The sequence below is a fragment of the Clinocottus analis genome, unplaced genomic scaffold (genome assembly GCF_023055335.1).
Source record: "Clinocottus analis isolate CAN_PGR_092001 unplaced genomic scaffold, fCliAna1.0.p SCAF_13, whole genome shotgun sequence".
Classification (NCBI taxonomy): domain Eukaryota; kingdom Metazoa; phylum Chordata; class Actinopteri; order Perciformes; family Cottidae; genus Clinocottus; species Clinocottus analis.
Window position 1 is genome coordinate 6,138,280 of NW_027175854.1, and position 23,127 is coordinate 6,161,406.

General features: G+C 44.9%; 4 protein-coding genes across 8 annotated transcripts; 2 read left to right on the forward strand and 2 right to left on the reverse strand.

Moving 5' to 3' along the window:
- The first annotated feature begins 539 nt into the window (after positions 1-539).
- Positions 540-4,226, forward strand: LOC137784066 (syntaxin-2-like). Of its 4 annotated transcripts, none has more exons than XM_068574492.1 (9): positions 540-744; positions 1,120-1,194; positions 1,281-1,380; positions 1,895-1,969; positions 2,381-2,454; positions 2,626-2,734; positions 2,980-3,053; positions 3,220-3,339; positions 3,414-4,226. In XM_068574492.1, the coding sequence occupies exons 2-9, from the start codon at positions 1,141-1,143 to the stop codon at positions 3,618-3,620; spliced, it is 813 nt and encodes a 270-aa protein (XP_068430593.1). In that variant the 5' UTR covers positions 540-744; positions 1,120-1,140; the 3' UTR covers positions 3,621-4,226. The 4 variants fall into 4 exon arrangements, with proteins under 4 accessions (XP_068430593.1, XP_068430596.1, XP_068430595.1 ...); XM_068574495.1 differs by having other exon boundaries at positions 1,123-1,194; XM_068574494.1 differs by lacking the exon at positions 540-744 and adding an exon at positions 745-836.
- A 635-nt stretch (positions 4,227-4,861) lies between these two features.
- On the reverse strand, positions 4,862-6,756 carry pgam2 (phosphoglycerate mutase 2 (muscle)). The gene is made up of 3 exons (XM_068573875.1): positions 6,236-6,756; positions 5,964-6,144; positions 4,862-5,328 (listed from the first exon to the last, which is right to left on the reverse strand). The coding sequence occupies exons 1-3, from the start codon at positions 6,650-6,652 to the stop codon at positions 5,159-5,161; spliced, it is 768 nt and encodes a 255-aa protein (XP_068429976.1). The 5' UTR covers positions 6,653-6,756; the 3' UTR covers positions 4,862-5,158.
- Positions 6,757-10,561: 3,805 nt separating this feature from the next.
- Positions 10,562-13,424, forward strand: LOC137783672 (neurofilament light polypeptide-like). Its single transcript, XM_068573874.1, has 3 exons — positions 10,562-11,748; positions 11,839-11,963; positions 12,202-13,424. The coding sequence occupies exons 1-3, from the start codon at positions 10,705-10,707 to the stop codon at positions 12,707-12,709; spliced, it is 1,677 nt and encodes a 558-aa protein (XP_068429975.1). The 5' UTR covers positions 10,562-10,704; the 3' UTR covers positions 12,710-13,424.
- A 3,891-nt stretch (positions 13,425-17,315) lies between these two features.
- Positions 17,316-22,420, reverse strand: nefma (neurofilament medium chain a). 2 transcript variants are annotated; one of them, XM_068574098.1, is made up of 4 exons: positions 21,175-22,420; positions 20,195-20,319; positions 19,054-20,051; positions 17,316-19,023 (listed from the first exon to the last, which is right to left on the reverse strand). In XM_068574098.1, exons 1-4 carry the CDS (start codon positions 22,231-22,233, stop codon positions 18,194-18,196), a joined length of 3,012 nt encoding a protein of 1,003 aa, XP_068430199.1. In that variant the 5' UTR covers positions 22,234-22,420; the 3' UTR covers positions 17,316-18,193. The 2 variants fall into 2 exon arrangements, with proteins under 2 accessions (XP_068430199.1, XP_068430198.1); XM_068574097.1 differs by having other exon boundaries at positions 17,316-20,051.
- Positions 22,421-23,127: the final 707 nt, after the last annotated feature.

Sequence of the window (23,127 nt, forward strand, 5' to 3'; positions counted from 1 at the left end):
ATAAAGCTGGTATTCTATTGATACATTTGGACTTTTTGTATGCAAAAAAAGTTCATACTAATAGCACTATTCCTGGTCATGATCGTAAACCAGCATGAGTAACATCAGTAGCCTGAAAACATATTGTACGTAATATTGACGGAAACTAGGAGCATGAGGGGAAATATTAATGTAAGCAAATGATTCTAATAGGGAAAATAATAGCCACACAGATTAGTTGCTACATATAGCAAAACAAGCACGAAGTACTATGTCTGATGCCACTACGGTGGATAAAACAACATGAAGTGCCCTCTGGAGTACCGTTCCAGTGGAGAAAACGTGAGGCGGTGCACAAATGGGAGCCCTTAAATGGACAAAACGTGATGCAGTGGATTGTACACCCTAAAAACATCACGCATACTGGGGCCCCTCAACATGCGGCTGATGCCCTTTGTATGTGTCGCCCCTGCCCATCAGACAGCCCGCGTCCGCCACTGACGTAGGCGTATCGTCGCCCTCGGCTGAGCTCCACTTTACATGTGCAGTAACTTTCAAACACAGCAGCGCCTCAACAGCTTAACATTTAATCCAACGGAGAGGGGTTTCAGTTGTCGTATTTGCTCCGAGCAGCTTGAGCTTGAACACAGCGGCGGTGGATCGGGTTCTTTGTTTGCTCGTGTTGACGGTGACGCGCCCGCGTGCTCGCGCTCTTCCTTTATTGCACAGGTGCGCTCGGCAGCTCGGGAGGACACGACGCTGCAGGTAAAGGTCGAGCCTGCGCCGCCTTACGTTACCGAAAGTCCAAACAAATATCGAGGCCGTCTTTCTGTACTTTGCAGCAAAGGGAATGCGAGGTGCGGAGCAGCTTTTGCACTATTTACAGGAAGTATTTTTGCGACAGTTTTCGGGGAGTTTATTGACTTGACTTCGTCCTGGGCGGGAAATGGCGATTACATCCAGCTCGTGTTGTTAATGAAAGCAGCGTTAAAGCGGCTTTCTACTGAACTAGAAATGGAGAAGGTGCCTACAGCGTCCAACTGGCTCTACCTACCTGTGTATGTGGAGCAACAGACGGCAGTTTCTTTGTTCATAATAAAGTAACGTTCGCGCTATGAATTCCCTCTTCTTGCACAGCAGTAGCAGCAGCAGCAGGATGCTATGGCAGATGCTACAGCAGAGAGCACAGCTGACATAGAGGATGTTTTTGAAACGGTAAACTTCACACATCCGTTTTCTCTGTTTGTTGTCCCGTCATATCCAGTAGGCTCACGTGTGTGTATTGGTGTATTTTTTTGCAGGTGAGGGAGGTGAGAAGCCTCATTGAAAACATCTCCTGCCAAGCAGAAAAGGTGGAGGGACAACAGAGCGCTCACCTTTCCAGTCTAAACCCAGACAAGAGTAAGTACAGAGCACCGTCATGGCGTTGATGCTCTCTCGGAGATCTATCCTTCCTCCAGGGCACACAACATTAAAAAGATAAACAAAGCAACACACACAAAAAAGGCTAAACAGCCTTCGACAAACACACCTGAGCCTGTTTGTTTTGGTGGGTGGGGGGGAAGGGGTGTAGCGGCCATATGGAAAACAACATAGAGGCCAAAGAAGAAGACAGGCATAACAGTTTTGAATAAAAGTACAAACATGTGTCTGCAGGTGCTCTTGTCACTACACTGCATGTTATTGGGGAAATGTTGATTGGGTTTGATTTTCTAATTTCTACCTAAATATGGTGCATCTTTTTTGTCATATTAATGTGATTATGACAACGGTGCCATTTTCAGAATATTACAAAAAAAAATACAAAGCCCAACTTGGGCGATAATGCTCCTTGACAATGTGCATCTTAAAATGAGAGGATGAAATGGATAATGTGCCTTTTTTTTTTAATTGAGTGAACATATGCTGTTCTTAGGCAGAAAAGACAACCTGGTGCTGCTGAACAATGAGACCAAGAAGAACGCCAACTTGGTCCGGGCCAAGTTAAAATGTAAGTAGAGCTGTTTTTGTTTTTATAGTCTTTGCAAAATATGCTTCTGTACCGTAGATATTGATTTGTCGTTAGTGTTTTGAGACAATGAGGCAGAAGTGTGTCACTCTCTTCCTCAAATTCTGGAACTGAATTGTTCACATGGCATTTGACTTGCAAATAGTTAGAAAAGGAAGATACTATACTCCACTCTACTGGTCATAGGTAAAAACACCATCCAGCTCTGATAAACAAAACCCCAATTGTGGAAAGATACAGAAGTTTTCTCACAGGCTGCATCTGGCAAGGTGTCCTTTAACCAACATGTGCTTTACAACTGTGATGAACAGACAGTACAGTAGAGTTAAAATTTCAGTTTTACATTGGTGCTCTGCTTTTTTTTCCCTCCATATTTGATCTGTGTACTTTCAGCAATGCAGGAGAACCTTCCTGTGGAGGAGAACAATGAACGAGCCTCAGTAATTCAGCGTATTCAGAAGAACCAGGTCTGGCGGCACTTTTATTTCCTGTGACGCGTCAGGTGCATAAAGATGGTCAACTCTTGAGTTCATGACACAGAAGCCTCAATCTTTAGGCACCTGACAAAACTATACTAATGGTCTGTGTAAAATATTTCTATTTAATTAATTTTCATGAATCAATCTGCTTTTCACCAGCATTCCCACCTGACTCGGTGCTTTGCTGAAGTCATGAGGGGCTACCATAAAGCGCAGATCTCCTTCAGAGATAAATGCAAAGCGCAGATCCAGAGACAGCTGGAGATTGGTGAGTTGCCAAAAAAAAAGGACACTGGAACATAAGCACTTTACATTTTGATTATCTAACAAACTACACTTCTCCTTTCAGTCTACACACACGTTGTGGTTTACATCCACAGTAGATTTATTAAGTGGTGTTGCAGTAGAGGGGAGTAGAGGTGTAATTACGCCATCCAGTGGTGAACACCTAAAAGAACAAACTCTTCTTGTTGGCTCACCCTTTTTAACTCCTCAGCTTTGTCACTATTTCAGTGGACAAAGTGACAACGGATGAAGAGTTGGAGGAGATGCTACATCGTGACAATCTCACCATCTTCATATCTAATGTTAGTGGAATTTCCCTCAATTCTGGCCGGTTTAAAAATTGCACCGCAATAGTTAGTAATATCTACTGTTGCTTTATTTAGTTGTTTTGAGACATTAGGCATGCAGTTGGAATATAATAATGTGAAGCTAATTAGATATTATAAAAACAACTGCTGTACTTTACAGATCAACTCTGACGCTCTGAGCGAGATTAAGTCTCGTCATCGGGACATAATTTGCCTCGAGTCCAGCATTAAAGAGCTGCACGAGATATTCGCCGACACTGCCGTGTTGTTGGAGGTTCAGGTAAAATGGCTGCCTTATTTTAAAATATTTATGACTAATATAACCAGTGTTAATTCTGCTTTTCTTCTTTTTAGGGAGACTTGATCAACAATATAGAAAAGAATGTGACGAGTGCTGCAGAGTATGTGGACGTGTCCAAAGCACAAACGTTTGAAGCCGTCGCCTATAAGAAAAACCCATACAAGATGGCATCTCTCCCGAGCTTCTTCAAGTCTTTCAGGAGGAAAACCACTGTCAAAGCTGCTCCTGATCAAAACCCAACTAATATAAACCACGACTGAGCTCCAGAACCTGTTGGAACACTCTCTGCACAAAACATCCTGATCTACTTCAAAGCCCGTGCTCGATGAAACATACTTTTCGTCAGATTTTTCAGTACAGTGCCTATCTGCCAACTCAAAAGAATAACAAGGTTGTTGTTGTGTTTTAGTTTGATCTGTTATGATGTGTCAAATGAAGGTGACGAGACACTGAGCCAGTTTCTGATGCTACCTGGGGGCTGTCCAAAGGACGAATGCAGCTTACCGCCTCAAAAACATCTAAATTTAACTTTTTGCAATGGGTACATACTCTTCATCCATTTAATTGTCGGCCATGCCAGAATTGCTCCATTTCTATTATACGACAAAACACACACTCCAACCCAAGCTACACTTTTAGACTTGGAACACCTTCTGGATTGATTTTTACATCAACTCACTCGCTCAAAGTTAGTGTTCTCCTTTGTGGCCAGCAGGTGGCGAGACAACATCAAAGAACTCTGAACCAGGATCGGTTAACTTTCCTCCTCTCTGCATTCCTCCTGAACTTCTGTTTGTCTTGATGCTGTGTTTTACCAATATTGTGTTTAATATTCTGAAAGGAATATCACATATCTTGCTGTGAGATGATTGCAGTCATAAAATAAACCTCTGTGGTGAATGCTACAGTATGTAATGTCTTACTGATGCTTTATTGTAGCATCGGAAAGAGGGGAAGGTAATGCTGTGACTACACGGGCAAGAATCCATCATAATGTAGATGTTAAAAAATATAATCTAAAAGTCCCTCAAACCCATACAAATGTGGAACAAATTAAGTCCACCACTACAAGACAAAAGAGCTGCATAAGTTATCCATGGCATATATGTATCAGGTCTCCAAAGGTTTACTAATATATGTTTTAGATATTTCTTCATTCAGTGTTGTTGATGGTGACGGACAGCACCAAAATGTAAATTGAGGTTTAAGCTGGTGACTGTGAAGGTCAGCATTTGATTTAAAAAAAAGAGAGTCTCAGACAAGCTGCATCATGGGAATACTGCCAGAATGAACCCATTGACTTGTCTCAATGTCTCTCTCCCCCCCCCTCCTCTCTACCTCCTGGATAAGATTTCACAGCACCTTTTGCTCTTTGATGAGACTACTAATTTCCAAATGGGAAGCTGAAAAGGATAAAAATAGATAAGGATGACAATGCACTTTGAAGAAATAAACGAGGGAGAACGATACAATAAGGATGGAAATCAAACAGACGCAGGCCTACATAAAAACATGGTTTCTTTATTGGTTGTGCCAAAGCGGTGAGGCCTTGACCACAATTCAAAAGGGCTGGGTGATGTGTGGCCGGGCTGTCTGCTTTGATTGACAGGTCATCTCTCTCTCTGTCATATGAACAAACAAGGCTGAAAATGGCCCATCTGCAAAAGAACCTTTCAATGTTTCCCCAGCTGGAATGGACTACATGGATGGACAAATGCACAGGGTGAAAGGCTGAAGCACGGAGGGGGAACAGTCTCTTTTTTTTTTCCTGCATCCTCACGGAGCCTCCAGCGCGGGCTTACTTCTTGGCTTTGCCCTGGGCTGCCACGGCCTCCATGGCCTTCTTTACGGTTTCCTCATCACCGAGGAAAGCCATGGGCTTGATGGGCTTCAGGTTTGCGTCCAGCTCGTACACAATTGGGATTCCCGTGGGCAGGTTCAGCTCCATGATGGCCGCATCGGACATACCTGGAAAGACAGGGAGAGACGGGTCGACGGTAGACATGCAGATCAGCAGACAGAACGGAGAGGGAATGTAATTGATACAGTGAAAGGCTGTCCCGGGCCCAGACAGGAAGGACAATAGTCTTATAAGAAATGGAATCGGCACTGCGGGTTTACATTACATTTGATTGTATTTTAAGTAATTTTAATCGCCGCAGTCCGTAAATGATCTCAGAAACTTGATCTAGTTGTTTCTCTCCTCCTTGACACCATTCCTATCCGATACTTAGGTCCTCTGGCTATATGACTCCCTTATCCATGTCTGGCCACTCCTTGAAAAAGTACAACCTTTATAGATAAAGGTCATGACTGTAATGGGAACCAAGCTCATGACCCTCTGCCCTGTCTCTGAGCTGAGTTCCTGGATGCTATTTTTATGCTCTGTAATCCACAACTGTGTGTGCTTGCGGAGAGAAGTGTCTGTGATCATTTAGGCCTCGGCCTTTACAATGAAAGCTATTTTCAAGCCAAACTGTTCGGTTCATTTGCAATTTGGCATTTTTAGGTGTGCAGTTTTATAACGTCAGCATTTCTGCTTTACTTTTCTACTGCAGGACTTTTTTTCTAAACGTTGTCCTCCTGCAAACTGCCGTACTCACCCTCCAAGTGCTTGACGATGCCACGGAGGCTATTGCCGTGGGCGGCGATAATAACGTTCTTCCCCGACTTGATTTCAGGCGCGATGACGTCATTCCAGAAAGGCAGGGCGCGGGCGATAGTGTCCTTCAGTGACTCGCATGTGGGGAGCTCGCCGGGCTTCAGATTCTTGTAGCGCCGGGACTGAAGATAGTAAGAACAGTGAAGCGTAGTTTAGTGAGAAAAATCATACTCGCCAACACTTAGCTAACACTTTCAGTTTCAGTTGTCTCACCTCACTGATGACTTTGTTATAAGAGTGATCCTTTTCCATGGGTGGAGGTGGCGTGTCAAAGGAGCGGCGCCAGATCTTCACCTGCTCCTCCCCGTGCTTTTCAGCCGTCTCGGCCTTGTTGAGGCCGGTGAGGCCTCCGTAGTGGCGTTCGTTCAGGCGCCAGGTACGAATCACGGGCAGCCACATCTGGTCCGTGCCCTCCATGATGGTCCACAGGGTCTTGACTGCCCGTTTCAGCACGGAGGTGTAGCACACGTCAAACTTGAGGCCTGCATCCTTGATGGCCAGGGCTCCACGCTTGGCCTCCTCCAACCCCTTCTCGCTGAGGTCGGCGTCGAACCAGCCGCAGAAGCGGTTCTCTTGGTTCCAGGCGCTCTCACCGTGACGGACAATGACCAAACGATGTGCGGCAGCCATGTTTACAGTGTGTCTTCTGAGTTTGACTCAAACCAAACACGGTTCCCTCAGCCCTTCGACCTTGTACTCACACTGTCTGACCAACAGTGAGCCCAAGCCGGCATACCACACCCTTTTTATAGCAGCCTGGATGGAGGCAGTTATAGCAGACAGGCCTCCTTCACTTGCCACCTGTGAGAGGCCTTCACGCTCTGATGGACATACATGGCCAGCCAACAGAAGGAGACCTCCGCTGAGCCGGTGGAACATGTGGTGGCCGGGAAGGCCAGAGGTCAGATAGTCAGCCAAAATAGCAACATGACTTTTAAACTGAGATCTGTGGAACAAAAGTGTAAAGAGCACGGTTGGCTGCAGAGAGGCGTCTTATTCCAAAGAGAGAGAAACTGCAGCTCGTTACACTTTGAATATTTCATATGTGTTTAGTAAATATAACATTTGTTGAGCGGGCATAACAGGCTCTACACTGTGCTAGGAGGAAATCCATGAGCAATGTGTTGCCAAAACACAGCTGAATTAGATGCTGCTTAGCGTGCACTCATGTGCTTTGTCTTTTACTTTACATGTGGCTGCCGATGACCGCTACTTACTGACTACCACAACGTTCTTCCACTACTCTCAACGAATAATAATTATTGATCGGGGAAAAGATGCAGGAACAGCAAAAAGCCATACAACACAGTGTTCAAAAGGGTTCCAGTTAAAAGGGAAAAGGCTCCTCAAAGTTCTTGAACTATCTTGACTCATCTTTAAGGGCGTGTTCTTGTCCAACCTGAAGAATCATGTGTTAGCAAAATTATCATAAAGTCTCTTAATTCTGAAACAGGCAGAGGGATTCATAGTGTTGTTACTGCCCATGACCTCTAGGAGTTGCTCTAGTATCAGTTTTACATGCAACTTGTCGCACTGTGTGTGGTTTAAGAACGAGGAAGCCCTGCATCTGTTTTTGTTCATCTCAAAGGGGTTAAACTAAGTACGGCACTGTTAGATGTACATATACAGCTGCGACAACTTATACCGTGGTATATATGCTGTACGCGTAGAGGTCTGACTGCAAACCAAGAGATCCAAGAGCCTCAGCATTACCACAGCAACATATTTGTAGTATACTCAATTATTCAAGTTAAGAAATGTCTAGTGTTCCACCCTACTGGAAACATTATACACCACTGGGACAAAGAATCAAAGCCAAATAAGCAGCAGAGTGAATGTTGGGAAGCACTCAGACTTACAGGATAGGAATATGCAGTGCTGATGAACCTTGGAAACTATAAGCCACAACACTGTCAGGCATAGTCAGTGTCTCCTGCCGTGCCCGATCGAATTATGATCCATGTATAGAAAAAAAGTAGAGAAATACAATCCTCCAAAAATATGATATTAATGGAGTTCCAGGCGTGACGCCAGACTGAGCCTGAAAAGGAGTTAGGTTATTGTATCGCACTAACAAGGGTGGTGCTGCAGGAAAAAAAAACACTTAATGTGCCTTCTTGCTGTGTCACTCTCGGTCTATGGTGAATGGTCGTTAACAAAATGATTATGAAAACACAGATTTTAATGTGGGAATGACCAATAATTTATATCAAGTTCTGCTGCTAGGTTTTGGTTCCATGGCACATCTACTGTTCCACCGCCGTGGCAACCTTTTTGCAGCAACAAAGAGCTGATAAACCAGTTGTTGGCTTCCAGCAAGACAAGCCGCTGACAGATGAAGTCACAGAGTGGCTGTTTAAGTGCGGTCAGACGTCCAGCAGTATAATATCCTTCATTTTCTTTAAGAGTTCTTGGAGACCAGACAGGTTGAGTACAGAGAAAGTAACATGTAACTTGTATGCATAAGGTTTCCAGAAATATATAATAATTCTGGTGAAGCGTACGTATCAAGCCGATAAACTTTTCCCTTGAACTTTGTCCTTTAAGACACATGTGTCCCCGTGTAGGTTAAGCACTGAACATAAAGAAAAGCGATGAAACCTTATCATATTTTGCTTATTCATATTGTGTGATGTGGTATACAAAATGTCCGCAGTTTGTTTTGTGCTTGGCTCTATGTTGTGTTTTGTGATATATGTGAAACAGTGTACGCCTTGTGATGCGAGACATCTCATCTTGCTCACGGGCAGTATTAGTAAGGATGGTGGCTGAGTATCTGTCAGCTTGTTGTTTTGATAAAAAGCGCCCCTAGTGGCCAAAAGGGGGTAAATAATGTGCCCATGCGATGCTGCCACCTTGTTGATTCCTGGACTCACTGGGAGTTTTAAATGTATTAATTAGATACTTAGACTAAGGCTGTGCTTTTTTTGTTAATTGACTTCACAGGCAGAACAAGGTTGACCTAGAAACTACACTCGAGGTGAGTTCATTTCTTTGGGAAGAGAAGTTAATGGTCTACTTTCTCTCTTTCATTTCCCCAGGCCCTGGAAGCGTCTTGTCTGCCAAAAAATCGCGCCGGTGCAAATTGTCACGCTGCTGTTAGGTTGGGAAAAAAAATGTACATTGGGGATTTTGTGTGATCACAACTGTTACGATGACTCAGCCTGCAGCAGAGTACATGCAGCTCCTGAAGTCCCCCACCGCTCTCTTCCTGCCTCACTTCTGTTCAGGCACAGATCTGTCGGCCACAGTACCGGGGGCTTTGCTGCATAGGCAAATTACTAGTGCACACACACACACACACACACACACACACACAAACACACACACACACACACACACACACACACACACACACACACACACACACACACAGGTATTGCTGAAATAACAGTGAAATACACTACATTTACACATGCAAGCAAGATAAATTTCCCGACATGTACTTTTATTGAGCCACTGCATAGTTGCACACACGCACTCACGCACACACACACACACACACACACACACACACACACACACGCACACACACACACACACACACACACACACACACACACACACACACACACACACACACACAATAAAAGAAAATGCATGTCAGCAGCTAGGTGTAAATGACCTGCCAAGGTATCTGTGCTGCAGATAAGAGGGACTTGTCTTTTGTGGAATTGAAAGAACAACCTGACAAAAGGCAAAGAAGACTTTTCTTCCACTGATTAAAAATATTGCTCTTAAACTAACAAACTATAAAGACTATCTCCAATATGTATGTGTTGATTGGTGACTATAACCTTTGCCTTCTCCCATGTCTAATCATACGGACTCAGATAGTATAAGTTGTTAGTTTACCAAAATGTGTTTTACAGTCAGACAATTAGAGTATTTAGTCAATATTATTACCGTTGAAGTATAAACTGACACATGTGTGAACTACTGATTAATCAATCTCAGAGCAGACAGACCAAGACATAAATCTATATATATATATATTCTACTTGTTACCTCTTACCTTCTGTTTGGGTGGGATTTTATCATTGCAGGTCTTTTGAGGTAAAGACTGCAGTTCCGCTCTACACCAGCAGGAGAGATGCTGTGTCACGGTTGTTCAGGACTGCCCCCTCTGCTCTCTCCTGCAGTGACGATAGCACAACACATTTCACCATGTGTTTTGTTCTATCTGGAAAATGGCACTCCTACCAAAACGTAGTCCAGCTTTTTTTGCAGTACAAGCCCACATAAGCACACTGATTTATTTTTTAGAAACTTAGCTTTGATAAACGTCACTTTATGGAAAATATGGATCCACGTGACATAGATTTTTGCGACCTTGTCCTTCCTATCTTTTCTTCTGTGTGTGTTCTCATTTCCCTCCTACGCTCGTCCCCACGGATCCTCTCCATCTCATTTCTTGCCGTTGCAGTGTAAGCCTATCGAGCCTGCATTGTCAGTGTTTGGGGGAAAGCGCTTGCGTCATAGCTCACTGTTCTGCTATAAAAGCACGGGCTGCTGCAGCAGCGAGCAGTCGAGGCTTGAACCTGAGCCTGTTGTACACCTCCCCATACACACACACACACACACACACACACACACACACACATACACTCACACACACACACACCCACACACATACACACAAATAGGAGAGGGAGAGCAGCCTGTCCTCCTACCACTCAGCCATGAGTAGCATCGGATATGACCCCTTCTACTCCGCCTCGCCATACAGACGCTGGTATGCCGAGGCCCCCCCTCGTGTTGTGGTGACCAAAGGGAGGACCCACTCCGTCTATTCCTCCCACGCTTCCCCGCTGTCCTCCTCCCGTCTGCAGTACTCCTCTCCCGGCCGGGGGCTGCTCTCCTCCTCCTCTCAAGCCGCCTCCCTGGATCTGGAGCTCAGCCAGGCCGCCCAGATCAGCTCTGAATTCCGCACCGTGCGCACCCAAGAGCGCGGCCAGCTGCAGGACCTCAACGACCGCTTTGCCGGCTTCATCGAGAGGGTGCGTGAGCTGGAGCAGCAGAACCGCGCTTTGGAGGCAGAGCTGCTGCTGCTGAGGCAGAGGTACAACGAGCCGTCGCGCCTGAGAGCGCTGTATGAGCAGGAGGCCCGCTCCCTGAGAGCTGCTGTGGATGAGGCCAGGGCAGAGCAGCAGGCTGTCCTGGGACAGAGAGAGCGGCTGGAGCAAACCCTGAGCGCCTTGCAGGGTCGATATGAGGAGGAAGTGATGGCTCGCGAAGAGGCCGAGGGCCGGCTGATGGACACCCGCCGCGAGGCCGACCAGGCAGCTTTAGGGAAAGCTGAGATGGAGAAGAGCGTCGAGACCCTGCTGGAAGAGCTGGCCTTCCTCAAGAGGATTCATGAAGGCGAGGTGGTTGAGCTTCAGGCCCAGGTCCAGATGGGTGTCCAGGTGGCAGTAGAGTCCGAGGCCGCAGCTCCGGACCTCTCTGGGGCCCTCCGGGACATCCGGTCCCAGTACGAGAGGCTGGCGGCGAGAAACATGCAGGCAGCAGAGGAGTGGTTCAGGGGGAAGGTGGGCTCCATGACCGAAACTGTGGCCCAGCACAGTGACGCCGTGAGAAGCTCCAAGGACGAAGCGGGAGAGTACCGACGCCAGCTGCAGGCTCGCATGCTGGAGATCGATGCATGCAGAGGCCTCAATGAATCCCTGGAGAAGCAGCTGCATGAGATGGAGGACAAGCAGAACGCTGAGATAGATGCTATGCATGTCAGTCGAGTATTCTATCGCGAGTTAATTATTACAAATATTACTCATGGGTGAATGTATTGTCCTGACGTGACATTGTCTTCTATTTAGGACACCGTTGCAGAGTTGGAGAGTGAGCTGAGGGGCACCAAACAGGAAATGGCTCGCTACCTGAAAGAATACCAGGACCTTCTGAATGTCAAGATGGCTCTGGACATTGAGATTGCTGCATACAGGTGAGAAGCAACAAGGCTGAGGTAAGAATATATGTTCAAATTAAGCTCTGAGTAGTTGTAATGTTTATTTGTATGTAGATAGATCTGCCTGCAAAGGTTATTATCTAAATAAATGAATAATGTATGTAGAGTTTAGCGTGATAGAAAAGTTTTTAAAAAAAGCTGGCAACTTTTTATGTTGGTCATTGAGGTCATGGCCTGCAGTACTCATCACCGTTCTTTTCACCAACCTCCACAGGAAGCTTCTAGAAGGGGAGGAGTCTCGTTTCAGTGTAGGAGTGTCCTCTGTACAGTCCTCTCTGTACAGCCACAGTTTCTCAGCGCCCTCCTTTGCCCGGCCCTTCCACTCCAGCCTGGGCTCTGGCACCTCCTACATGATGACATCACACCTCCTCAGCTCCAGCTTCAGCACCGCCGAGGGGGCCATCTCTGCCAGCCACGCCCAGCAAGCAGAGGCCAGCCCACCTGAGGAGGAGGAGGAAGAGGAGGAAAAGGAGGAGGAGGCCGTGGAGGAGGCTAAAGAGGAAGAGGAGGAGGAGAAGGAAAAGGAGGAGGAGAAGGAAGAGGAGGACAAGGAAGAAGAGGGAGGAGAAGAGACAGAGGAGACAAAGGAGGAAGAGGAGACAAAGGAGGAAGAGGAGAAGGATAATGAAGAAGGAGAGGAGGAGGGAGATAAAGAAGAGGCTAAGGGAGATGAGGAGGCTGAGGGAGAAGATGGGGAGACTAAGGAGGGAGAAGACGGTTAGTGCTCTGTTTTTATGTTCTATAATTTCTCAATTAAACTCTAGTGATTCAAATCCAGATGACAAAAAATAACACAATTATTATCTTTGCAGGTGGTGAAGAGGAGCAAAAGGAAGAGGTGACAGAGGCGGGCAAAGATGACGGGGAGAAAGGAGACCAAGGAGAAGGAGAGGAGACTGAGGTTAAAGATGATGCCCAAGAGGAAGTAAAAACAGAAGGAGGCCATGACAAAGAGGAGGATGCGAAAGAAGAAGAAAAGGCAGATAAGGAAGAGGCAAAAAAAAGTGAAGAGAAAGATGATAAAGCGGCTGCCAAGGAAGACAGCAAAGATCCTTTGGAAACAGATGTCAAAGCCGAAGCCAAAAAGGACAAAGAGGAAGGAAAAGCAGCCAAGCCAGAAGCTGCAGAAGAAAAGAGCACAAAGGATAAAAAGTAAGCCAGTAGCTTCAGGAAGCTTCAATCATGACTGTCCATTAGCTCGATAACCAGTAGCGGCATTCTACGCTATTCTCTCAAATCTGCTTGTTAACATGGTGCTCAATAAAACCGTCCAGTAGCCATTTAAAGCAACACATCAAGGTTAACTGCTTGCCATTAATAAGAGTAGTCCATAAAGGTCCGGTTGCACACGTCCTGATGAATGTAAAACGTGTAATTACTGAGTGCAAAAGGGAGTGGGTGAGATTCTGGTGGTTTAATAAACACCTCTTAAAGCCGTGTGTGTGTCATTGATTTTCCTGATGTCACTTTTAACATCACAAGCTTCTGTAAACGCAGCTGTTTTATAATCACCTCGGCGCCAGTGGTTGGTGGAGAAATGGAAGCAAGTTTTGTTCACTAATTTCTTATTTCACTCAGGCCATTAGAAACACATTGTAAACAAATACAAGAGTAAAGCAGATCCCCAAACAAACCATAGTTTCGTCTCTCACACACACACACACACACACACACACACACACACACACACACACACACACACACACACACACACACACACACACACACCCCAAGCAGATTTTCATACAAATGTTGTCACATCACTTTTAATCTTGGTCTTCCTTTGCAGCTTGTGGTGGTAATTTGACAGAATGAAGGGAGACCTACAAATGCGTATTCAACACTTCTGTGCAGAAGGACCTAAACTAACAGTTTACAATCAAGCAACTGCCCTGAAATCGGATCCGAGTGCGTTCTTACCAGGGTCTTTATATGCATAACGACAAAAGGATCCATACAGACATTTTAGGATGTAGGTTGTTTAGTCAGTTTGAATTGGATGTGCTCAAATCAGACAAACAAAGAGGCTTAACTTTTAAGGAACGTGGTTGGACTTTCAAAAATGAAGACACACTATTGGTTTGAACAGAAGGTAAAGGGTTAATGTGCAGACTAGGCTGTATTTTAATCTCACATCAGTCAAAGTTCAACAGGAAAGAGGACCAGACATGCGCTCCCTCAAGTCATAAGAACAGAATAACAGTTTAATCACACGTTTAATAAATCTTACTGATAATTTATCCTTTACACGACAGCTCCCATAATGCTTTAGTTTAGTGGATACAAACAGGAAGTTTAAAGTTGTAGAGTTCATACATGTGTGCTGTTATTTGAGCCCCTATATTTGTCTACATGTTAGCACGATAAAAAAAAGAGTGACAAACCAGTTCCTGTTTGCAATAATCACACTGCATCACTTTGAAAACTGAAAAAAAGCTGGAAATTGTCAGGTGAGTTCTGCAGTTACAAACGACTCCCGGGTGTTTCGGGACGTTTATTCGAAATGGAAAATCAATCTTTTAACTTTTGAGTATCATGTCTGTGTTTGAAACAGAGGATGAGGCAATCAGCATTAAGGTTGATTTTCTAAATACCTCAATCGCCTCCAAGAGAAGAGTGTCATGCGCTGCTGCTGCTGCTGCTGCTGCTGCTGCTGCAACTGCTGACTTTGTTGGTCAACTTCCATACAACCCTCCATGACTCAATTATGTTCCACCCAAGAGTGTTGCTGTTCCAGCGTTACGTTGGTCTGATATGATCTTTTGCTTAATAATGCTAGTGTTTGTAACTGCTCTACCACTGTCTGGGCCAGAAGGAATGCCGGCCAGGTGAAGAATGCCAGCCAGGTTAGTGACTAGCTCGCTAGATAGCATGCTAGTCACTAACTAGAGGTACACGCCACCACATCACCTCAGTTGTAAGTACACCAGTCCAGGTTATAGCTCATAATCATCAATGTGTACGTGCCAGCAAACTCAGAAACACACTCTCCACTCGTGCCACTGACGGCATCGCCTCCCATCAGCTTTTCCATTCCTTAAACACACTATTGTAGCAGTCCATGAGAAAATCGTGTCCCACGTTGGCGATGTATAAAGCGGGATTTGCCATTGTCCCAAGTTGATGTTGTGTTGAAAGCGGGATTCAATGTATTTCGCGGATCACTTCAGAATCTTTTGGAGGTTGTCCTAAAATCACCAGCGTCGAACGCATTCTTTTTTCAAACAATGAGCAGAGAACATAAGTACATTGTTGGCATCTTGCAATAAATATTAACGTTCTTTATCACATTGTGTCTATTTTCCTTTTTTGTTAAGATAACTGAGACTTGTGTTAGCTTGGAGGCACTGCTGGCCATTCAAAGTCATTTAGAAATGCTTTGTAAGGCATAAATAATCCTATCTTTAGATGAGGTCACAGAACATACTTAACTAATGATTAGTAATTAATCGTGAATTGCAGTATTAAAACACGTTTATAAAGTACATGTTAACCATTACTACATATCTAAATCAGTATATGTATAAATAAATGCATGAATACTGACATGTAATCATTTATTAACACTATAAGTAATTGTATTAATAATCTATAAATCCTTAATACTTAATTTACAAATGGGGAATTAATTATTTATAAGTTATGAAACCCCAATGATGAAACACATCGCTTATTAATCAAGAATAATAATGAATTGCATACTAATGAGTGTTAATGTTGAAACAATGCTTTATAAATGATGAATTATATAACTATGATCACATGTAGTTATCATAAAGTGTTACCCTCATATCCGCTTGTGTTCCTGTTTCATTAAATCATTTTTGTGTTTGTTTTTTTATCACAAATGTATAACAGGAAGTAAACACAGTTTGTTATACCTCTACTGGAGTTTGTTGATCCTCATCGTGACCTATTTGCTCGTGGCCCGTGTATACTGTGCATGGAAAGTGGAGGCAAATTATTTGCGTTATCTTCCTATTGTTTCAACGAACAACCAAAGGGGGCGCTGTTTAGCCAACACTGCATAGTTACTTCATTCGTAACGTGGTGCAACAGATCACATTTCACAGAAAAGTGAAACGAACTCGCTCGAACTCTAGTTTGCTAAATTGAGCTAATAGTATCTATCGTGAAGGCTAGCCGTAGAAGCTAAATCCCATAGAGTAGTGTTTTAGTAGTTGTAGTAGTTCAGTAGTAGTGGTAGTAGTAGTATTTTAATGTTTCACATATAATAAACAATGTTGTTTTGGTCAAATGTTACACAGTTTTAACGCGTCTGAACAAAGACAAAGTGACTGATGGCCAGATGAAGGTACGCAGTCGCTAAGAGTATGCTAGTATTGACGGTAATTGCATGTTTTTTGCCGACAAACTAAGAGAAATGATGATGATAATGATTACTTTGATGTGAAAGTCTGCTCTATTGTATTACTCCAGTTACATGTGAAATACAAAAAGACACTCATTGAAACTTATTATATCTCAATGGAAGATGACCCATAAGCTTGTTTTTGTAATTACCTGACATTACTACTTTTATAGAAAAACAGTACAGCTATAATCTTCTCTAATGTGGGAAGAGAACATCCAAACAAACACCCACTGATACACATTATCCTCTGACACCGGGCCTCACTTAGCAGCTGCTCTGTTATGTTACTCCCTTGGGTAGATGTTACGTTTAGACTGTCTGCAGCAGAGAGCTCTCTGCATCAGGTCTGGTGCAAACAGCCATGGAGGTGCGTTTAAAAAAAAATGCAGTGGTATTTCTTTTGCACATTTTCTGGTGCTGACAAAAGAAATTATTTTAACAACTTTCAAAGCCGCATATTTGAAACCTTTTGGCAAACTGGTTCAGCAGAACATCAATTCATTATAGTATCTTTCAGCGATAACCATATTTTAAATATTAGATTAGATGAATTACATTATTGGATGACGACTATATTCTTTTTCAAATGACATCGTTGGCACATTTGACAGATTACATTTTGTGTTAACTATTTAAGAGCTGATTTTGATGATGAAGTTATTTTGGTCTGATGAGTATAAATCATACATCCTAATACAGCATTACATTAAACAGATGTATATGGCCAGTAGAACTTCATCTGGTTAAGTGTAAATCCATAAAGGTGTATTGTAGATCACCTGGGGAAAGGCCATAGAAAACTGTGTCTTGTAACTCCTTTCGATATTCATAAGTAGCCATCTCCATGTATACTTTGTAGTGAACACTGTTTTAATTGAATGTCATGTTTGGTATATGTATACACAAAGAAAAAATAGGAATACAACAATATAAATGACAAGAAACAATCTCTGTTTTTTTAACTTCATTATGACATTTATTGAGCAAATGCTGCTGGGAAATTGTTCATGATGAGTAAAGTCATGGGATTGCAAACAGTAGCACCTCATTTAATTTTGTATTTAAATTCAAGTCCACCCTATGCATACAAGAATGCATGAATCTACGCATTTACAGTTGATTTATTTTTCAGTTGCACTCAAGTAAACATAACAGACACTGATAAAAAGCATGTTTAAGGCTAAGAGTTTCTTCAGGTTTGTTAAGCTTTAACTGGATGTATATGGTCATGTGTTTATCATATAAGCCCGTCTCTTTCTTCTCTGTCTGTGATGTGTTTGTTGTTTGTTGTTTCTTTTTGGCTCAGTTGGTATCTTTACATGTCAAGTAAGGCTTCTCTAGTAGAGCAAGTGTCTGTGTACCCCCTTCACTTAAACTCCAAAAACCTCTCAACTTTAATAATGTTCCTCTCACTCTCCCATCCACAACGCATTTATTCCTTTTACATATTTACTCTTTTTACAGTGTATGTCTACCATACATACAGAAGGTAGGAAGGTTCCCCCTTTCCTGAGCTAGCATGCAGAGACCCCCCCTCCCTCCCGTGAGCTCGCCCTGTAAACTGCAGAAAGAAAGAAAAACCGGATCAAATGTCTCAGTCGCTAGCTCCTCACCATGTCTGCAGCAAAGCCCGCTTTAAAGCTGTCACTCAACATGCATTTTTGAAACTTGTAGCATTTACGCTTTGGCTTCTCTCTATGATTTGTTATGTTTGCGAGTGGTTATCTTGAATACATCGCTCTAGCTGTATGATTTTCTTTTGTAATGTTAGTTCTGGGTTGATTGCTTATGTCCATGTCCTCCACCTCCGCTGGATCTGCTGACTCGGAGCTCATTCGGCCTCTGTGACCTGCTTGATGGACTGGCTGGAGTGCTTCTCTATCTTCTTGGTGGCAATCAGCTTCTCCTCTACCACCTCCTCCACCTCTTCCTTCACCGTCTCGGTTACGGTGACAGATTTGGTGACGTGCTTGGATCCGTCTTCTCCGGTGGTGATCGTCTCCACGGTTTTGGTGATCACCACTTTCTGGTTGGCATCTTCTTTGACGGGACTTTCATCCACGCCGTTGGCGATCACGCCGTCTTCTTTCCCCTCATCCTTCTTCTCCTTCTCTTCCGGGCTGCTCTTGTCGACATCACCATTCATGGCAACATCTTTCTTTTCTACGCTCTTCTCATTTGTTGGGTCGCTCTTTTTCTCTGGTTTCTCTTCAGCAGCTTTCGGGGCCTCGGACTTGGTGGCCTTTGGGGCTTCAGCTATTGGAGATTCAGGTTTTGGGGAGCCTGACTTCGGGGACTCGGTTTTAGGGGAGCTGGGTTTTGGGGATTCAGCCTTCGGGGAGGCTTCTTTGGGGGACTCAGACTTAGGAGATGCAGGCTTGGGAGACTCAGACTTAGGAGATGCAGGCTTGGGAGACTCAGACTTAGGAGACTCAGACTTAGGAGATGCAGGTTTGGGAGACTCAGACTTAGGAGATGCAGGCTTGGGAGACTCAGACTTAGGAGATGCAGGCTTGGGAGACTCAGACTTAGGAGATGCAGGCTTAGGAGACTCAGACTTAGGAGATGCAGGCTTGGTAGACTCAGCTTTAGGAGATGCAGGTTTGGGAGGATCAGACATAAGGGAATCTGGTCTAGGTGATCCAGACTTAGGGGACTCAGGTCTAGGTGATTCTGACTTAGGGGACTCAGGTCTAGGTGATTCAGACTTGGGGGATCCAGGTTTTGGGGATTCAGACTTGGGGGATCCAGGTTTTGGGGATTCAGACTTGGGGGATCCAAGCTTTGGGGATTCAGACTTTGGAGAATCTGGTTTTGATGCCTCAGTTTTGGTAGCTTCTTCCTTCTTGGCCTCTGGCTTTGCAGCTTCTGTTTTTGGAGCTTCTGTCTTGGCTACAGCTTCTTCTGCTTTCTCATCTTTTAATTTTTCGTCTTTTTCGCTTTTTTTGCCTTTGTCGGTATCCTCTTTTTCCTCTTTCTCATCCTCGCTTTTGGATCCTTTGTCACTACCTGCATCTTCATCCTGTTTGCTATCCTCCTCTTCAGCACCAGCTTCCTCTTCACCTCCACTGCCTTCTTTGTCTTCGGCCTTCTCTTTGTCAGGAGAGGCTTTAGACTCTGGAGCTTTTGAGCACAATACTGTCTCCTCAACTTCCTCTTCTTCTTCTTCTCCCTCTTCTGCATCTCCTTCATCTCCTCCCTCTGCATCCTCCCCCTTTTCTTCTTCATCCTCCTCTTCCTTCTCTCCTTCTTCACCCTCTTCTCCCTCCCCCTCGTCTTCATCATCACCACCTTTTCCATCCTCCTCTTCCTCTTTAGCGGGTTCGCTAGAGCTAACTTTGGCTTCAGTGGCGGCTACAATTTCCTCCTCGCCCTCACCCTCTTCCTCTCCCTCTTCTCCCTCACCCTCTGCTTCCTCCCCTTCTCCTTCCTCTTCCCCCTCCTCTTCCTCACCCTCATCTCTTTCCCCTCCAAGTGTGGCGGACAGCTCTTGCGCTATTTCCGCCAGGGCCTCGTCGAGGTCTGACTTCTCATCTTCAACCTTTGTTTCTTCGATGATCTCCTCCACAAACTTGTGGTGCACCTTCAGTTTGGGAAAGTCTGATTTAACCTTAGAGATTTTGGTAGGTGTGACGACCTGACGATAAGGGAAAGTGCTGAAGTGGGTCTCCTCACCCTCTAGAAGTTTCCTGAGGACAGAAAATGTATACATAATGTATTCAGTAATCCCTTTCAGTATATATATATAAAATAATACTGTTTATTTGAAATGACTGCAAATGTTATTCATGCTATTCAAAAAATGTAAATTGCATGTCAGTATATCGGCTACCTGTATGCAGCGATTTCAATGTCCAAGGCCATCTTGACATTGAGCAGGTCCTGATACTCGCGCAGGTGACGAGCCATCTCCCATTTGGTGCTCTTCAGCTCATTATCCAGCTGGTGAATTGTCTCCTGAGAAAGCAGAGAAGACAATGCAAGGTTGATTAAGTAAAAAAAAAAAAAAAAGAAATATGCAAAACTGCATCCTGTGTTGTGTGGATTAATTTATGCATCTTTGAATATCACCTTCATGGATGACTAAGCTTTACAGAGACTTTCAAAATCTGTTTAGAACCGACCTTTAGATTGAACTTGAATCTGTGGCAATGCCAATGTCTTTTAATTGCTGTGCACATTTGTATAAACTCTGTGGACTATATGCACCAAAAGCTGTTGCTTTAACATAATCTGAGGCAACACAGTATTCATTCATGTTGAAGGCCTCTCTTTCAAGGACAGCCCTCTTGTCAATGCACCCCCACCCCCGCACCAAAAACCTTAGTGGCGTGATGTAAGGATACAGCATCGACCCATGGCTCTGACTCAGCAATACCAGGAGGGGGGAGGGGGAGTCTGCTGCTGCAGCGCCTCCCTGACACTTGGCAAGTGATTTGTAAGTCAGCTGTTGTAACTTGGAAGCGCAATAATGCGCTCTAGTGGTGATTACGCAGCAGAAAATGTTTCAACACAGGATCTAAACTATGATTTAGAAAATAAATAAATCCCTTTATCTTGTATTAAGTAAGTTTGCTATTTGCATTTCCCCTCAGATTAAAAACTGCGTCACACGAAAATATACGGAAAATGAAATATGCAGTGCATTAATCTGCATGTATCGCCACCGTAACAACTCAAACCCCGATTAATAGTTTTTTCAAACGCAGAAACATGAACGTGAACATCAAATAAGTCTCATATGAACATTTTAAAAGTGTATTCAAACGAGGTTTTCCGCTCTTTACGCACGGCTCCGCAGCTGTTTCCTACCTGCAGGCTGGACAGGTCACTGTTGTGGCGGTCCTCGATGTCATTCAGCTGCCTCTCCAGCGACTCTCTAGTCCCGCGGATGGACTCCAGCTCCACCGTCTTGGACTGCAGCTGGCGGCGGTAGTCGGAGATCTCATCCCGGGCGGACTTGATGGCGTCCTTGTTCTGCTCCGCGGCATCGGTGAGCTTGGAGAAGCGGCACATGAACCAACTCTCCACCTGCTGCAGGTTCTGGTTGGAGTGTCCCTCCAGCTCGCAGCGGATCTCCCGCAGAGCCTCGGTGATGTCCGTCTTCTGGTGGTCTCTCCTCTCCACGGTCACCTGAGACTCCTGGATCTGGGCTATGAGGTCGCTCACCTCTTCCTCGTGGTTGTTGCGGATGAAGGCGATCTCATCCTGCAGCGACTGAACTTTCTTATCCAACTCAGACTTCACCAACTCGGAGTCGCTCGTGTCCTTCTTCAGGAGGCGGATGATAGCCTCTGTCTCCTCCCGGATGCGAGCCTCTTCGTCGAAGCGGTCCCTCAGCCGCTGAATATCCTCCTCGATGTGGTCGGTGTCGAGCTGGATTTGCGTCTTGTCGTGGTGGATCTGCTCCAGCATGGAGCGCAGCTCCTGCAGCTCTTGGTCGTAGAGGTCGCCCAGCTGGGAGCGCGACACCTGCTTCTGCCGCAGTGCCTGGATCTCGTCCTCGATCTGCTTGTTCTGCTGCTCCAGGTAGTGCACCTTGTCGATGTAAACAACAAACCGGTCGTTGAGCCCCTGAAGTTGCTCTTTCTCGTTAGATCGCTTGTAGTCTCCGTTCAGGATGGAGGTTTGACTATAATCAACGCTGTCGGCGGAGCTGAGCACCGTTGAGCTGTAAACCCGGGACACCGGCATGTTCACGCTCCTCTTGTACGATGAGGTCATGGTGGAGCCGGGGCTTGCCCGGGACCAAGACTGAGAGCGAAAGCCGCTGGAGGGGGTGCCGCCGGAGCGGCTGTAGCCGTAGCCGGCCGTCCGAGTATCCATATTCCTCCTGAACGGGCTCCCTACCGTGTCCGCCGGGTAACTCATCCGATCAGACTCTGATGTGTGCCGGAATGAAGAGGGGGCAAGTTGCAAAGGGTGAAGCCGAATGGCGAGTTTGTGTGTGGGTGTGTGAGTGTTATGTGTGTGTGCATGTGCGTGTATGTGTGTGTGTGTGTGTGCGTGCAGGTGACGGGCTCTCACAGCGAATGAGACCTCCTTTGCCTCCGCCTTATATATCTGGGGCGCTGTCGCTAACAAGGCAAGTCCAAGCAGTTTTGTTCCGTCCATTCATGGAAGAGAGGGGAGTGCGCATCCCCCCCAGGCCGTCTGCTAATGGTCGAGGGGTCCCGCTCTGTCTGTACCACGTGGGCTGCAGGCGGGACGTGGGTGTCCGATTGAGCTAAAAAACATAAAAAAAAAAAAAAAAGATAGCTCGATAACTAGCTACAGATGTCTTCACTAAGTTTATAATGAAGAAAAAGCATATACTTGTGAACAGTTGGAGAAAAAATGGTCGAAACAATGCATGCTGAGTTGCTCGTCGCTTCAGCACCACGGACAGCGACCAGCAACACAGCAGTCAGTGGTTTCCTCAAGTAAAACCCTTTCCCTGATGACGTGACAGCAGTTTTTTTTTTCTGACAGCTTCATGAAGTCAACTAGAAGTGCATGAACTTCAACTCACACATGATGACGTTTATTAATGTATTTGTATCAAGTCGAAGGACTGTGAAGACACGTTTACAAAGAAGGTTCCTTCCATGTGTGTTTTGCTTTGCCACTTAAACTTCCCACAACCAGGAGGTTACACCAAATCATCCAATGATTGCAGTGGCATGAGTTAATATAATGTTACATGAATAATAGATACCTATTAATGAGTTATTCCTCGACATTTAATGTGACAAATTAGTACCGCCGACAGGGAGATTATTCCAA

Bases quoted from the DNA above. Each gene is read 5' to 3' on its own strand.
- nefma (XM_068574097.1), bottom strand. From the start codon at position 22,233: ATGAGTTACCCGGCGGACACGGTAGGGAGCCCGTTCAGGAGGAATATG. The intron at 20,320-21,174 runs GTAGGAAACAGC...CTGCTTTCTCAG, and splicing joins GTGACCTGTCCAGCCTGCAG to GAGACAATTCACCAGCTGGA. The intron at 20,052-20,194 runs GTAGCCGATATA...TTCTGTCCTCAG, and splicing joins ATTGAAATCGCTGCATACAG to GAAACTTCTAGAGGGTGAGG.
- pgam2 (XM_068573875.1), bottom strand. From the start codon at position 6,652: ATGGCTGCCGCACATCGTTTGGTCATTGTCCGTCACGGTGAGAGCGCC. The intron at 6,145-6,235 runs GTGAGACAACTG...TACTATCTTCAG, and splicing joins ATAACAAAGTCATCAGTGAG to TCCCGGCGCTACAAGAATCT. The intron at 5,329-5,963 runs GTGAGTACGGCA...CTGTCTTTCCAG, and splicing joins CATCGTCAAGCACTTGGAGG to GTATGTCCGATGCGGCCATC.
- LOC137784066 (XM_068574492.1), top strand. From the start codon at position 1,141: ATGGCAGATGCTACAGCAGAGAGCACAGCTGACATAGAGGATGTTTTT. The intron at 2,735-2,979 runs GTGAGTTGCCAA...TCACTATTTCAG, and splicing joins CCAGAGACAGCTGGAGATTG to TGGACAAAGTGACAACGGAT. The intron at 3,340-3,413 runs GTAAAATGGCTG...TCTTCTTTTTAG, and splicing joins CCGTGTTGTTGGAGGTTCAG to GGAGACTTGATCAACAATAT.
- LOC137783672 (XM_068573874.1), top strand. From the start codon at position 10,705: ATGAGTAGCATCGGATATGACCCCTTCTACTCCGCCTCGCCATACAGA. The intron at 11,749-11,838 runs GTCAGTCGAGTA...TCTTCTATTTAG, and splicing joins CTGAGATAGATGCTATGCAT to GACACCGTTGCAGAGTTGGA. The intron at 11,964-12,201 runs GTGAGAAGCAAC...CAACCTCCACAG, and splicing joins ATTGAGATTGCTGCATACAG to GAAGCTTCTAGAAGGGGAGG.